General features: G+C 41.6%; 1 protein-coding gene across 1 annotated transcript; it reads left to right on the top strand.

Annotated features, from left to right (window-relative positions):
• The first annotated feature begins 201 nt into the window (after window positions 1-201).
• LOC108012533 (uncharacterized) lies at window positions 202-1344 on the top strand. The gene is made up of 2 exons (XM_017077946.4): window positions 202-755; window positions 836-1344. The coding sequence occupies exons 1-2, from the start codon at window positions 226-228 to the stop codon at window positions 999-1001; spliced, it is 696 nt and encodes a 231-aa protein (XP_016933435.2). The 5' UTR covers window positions 202-225; the 3' UTR covers window positions 1002-1344.
• The last annotated feature ends 330 nt before the right edge of the window (window positions 1345-1674 follow it).

Below are 1674 nucleotides of genomic sequence, written 5' to 3'. Positions count from 1 at the left end.
ACTAAAGCGTGATTCCTTTATTTGTATAACCAGGCATCACATCTGGATTGAATTACTACCTTATTTTGATAAACTGTATCTTGATCACGTGAATAAAGTGCAGGAAACAATATAAGAATAGATTTTCGCCAAGATTAGCGAACAGATAGTACTGCACTGGGATAAGATAAGACCGACTGGATAAATTCGGATGCAGGCATTCTATTTCCTCAGTTCCATTTAAAGATGCTACGCCTACTGATCTTCCTGGGAGTGAGTATCGTGGGCTGCCGGGCAGCCTGCAATACTTGCAATTCGAATAGTGTCTCTTGCATCTCGGATACAGAGTTTCAGTTCTGCTCCACCAGCACCCCTCCGGCACCCATAGGAAATCTGTACACTTGCCCCACGGGATATTACTGTACAGCGGGCACACCTGTTTGCAGCTCTTTGGAATCCTCTAGAGCTTGTCCAGGATGCAATGTTTGTAGCGCTGATAATCGCTTTGCCTGCACCAGTCGGAACACTTTCGCTTTATGTCTAGGGGGAACTACCCCCAGTACGTCGATTGGAGGAAGTTGCGGTACGGACTTGGTATGCAGCTTGAGTAACCCAAACATATGCGGTAGTCCAGCCATGAATATAGTGACCTGTTCCGGATCGGGCTCAGGAACCTGTGGATCCACGACCATTTCGAATGCCACAGAATTTTGTGAATCCATTAAGCAAATAGGAAGATTTCCCTATGGCAGGGTAACTTCCACCACCTGTAGGCAGTAAGTCCATTTATTTACAAATATTTAAAAATATATTTCGGTTCCTATAATTTTCTCATACAAACCCTTTTGTCCCCCAGATATGTGAACTGTTATATTTCTGCTGGCGTATATTATGGAAACGTATACACCTGTCCTGGAAAGACTTATTTCGACAGTACCTCCAAGCTTTGCACCACCGAAACGCAAGCCAGGTGCTCGGATACTGTATCTTGTTTGACATTAAACAACCGATTGTTGATCTAAAGTTAAGATTTTACGGTCCTATAATATCTTTATTGGGGTAATTATCACATGGCAAGGGAATCTTATTCAAATATAAAGGGTGTATAACAAAAGCAAAGGTGTTACTGTCAAAATATACAACTAGTGATTATAAACGTTTAATAAATTTTTTGTATTAATGTAGAAAAAGTTATGAAAACATATTTTTTGCCACAATTTCGATATTTTCTCAATTCAATTCCCAAATTCCAATCATTTTCGACTAACAAATTTCCTTCCAAAATCGCCCTCTATTTTCCACTCATCAACAGGACTTGGCCCAATGAACAAAGTGCAACTTAAATCGATTTTTCCTGCCATTCAATTTGGGTATATTTTTTTCTACCGACCCTTCACATCCAATCCACGTACACAGGCCACACAGTGGTCTATGGCTTTCATGACGTATACGCCACGTTGGCACTTGCACCTTGAAACTTTTGCTGGCCTCGCAGCCACAAGTTTTGGAGAGAACTCGCATACAATTATGAAGTGTGCCCAGTGGCTTTAACGTCGAAACTTTTCACAATTTTTTCCCTACACTTTTTCCCAGCACATGCCATAAAAAATCTTTGCCAGACATTCGCTGATTTTTTTCGGTCCTCGTCCCTCGACTTTCCCTGTGGGTTTGATGTGGGTCAGTTGCATGGCCACA

The sequence above is a fragment of the Drosophila suzukii genome, chromosome 3, assembly GCF_043229965.1.
Source record: "Drosophila suzukii chromosome 3, CBGP_Dsuzu_IsoJpt1.0, whole genome shotgun sequence".
Lineage (NCBI taxonomy): Eukaryota > Metazoa > Arthropoda > Insecta > Diptera > Drosophilidae > Drosophila > Drosophila suzukii.
Note: the sequence above shows the minus strand (reverse complement) of the source record. Positions and strands in the feature narration are given on the sequence as shown.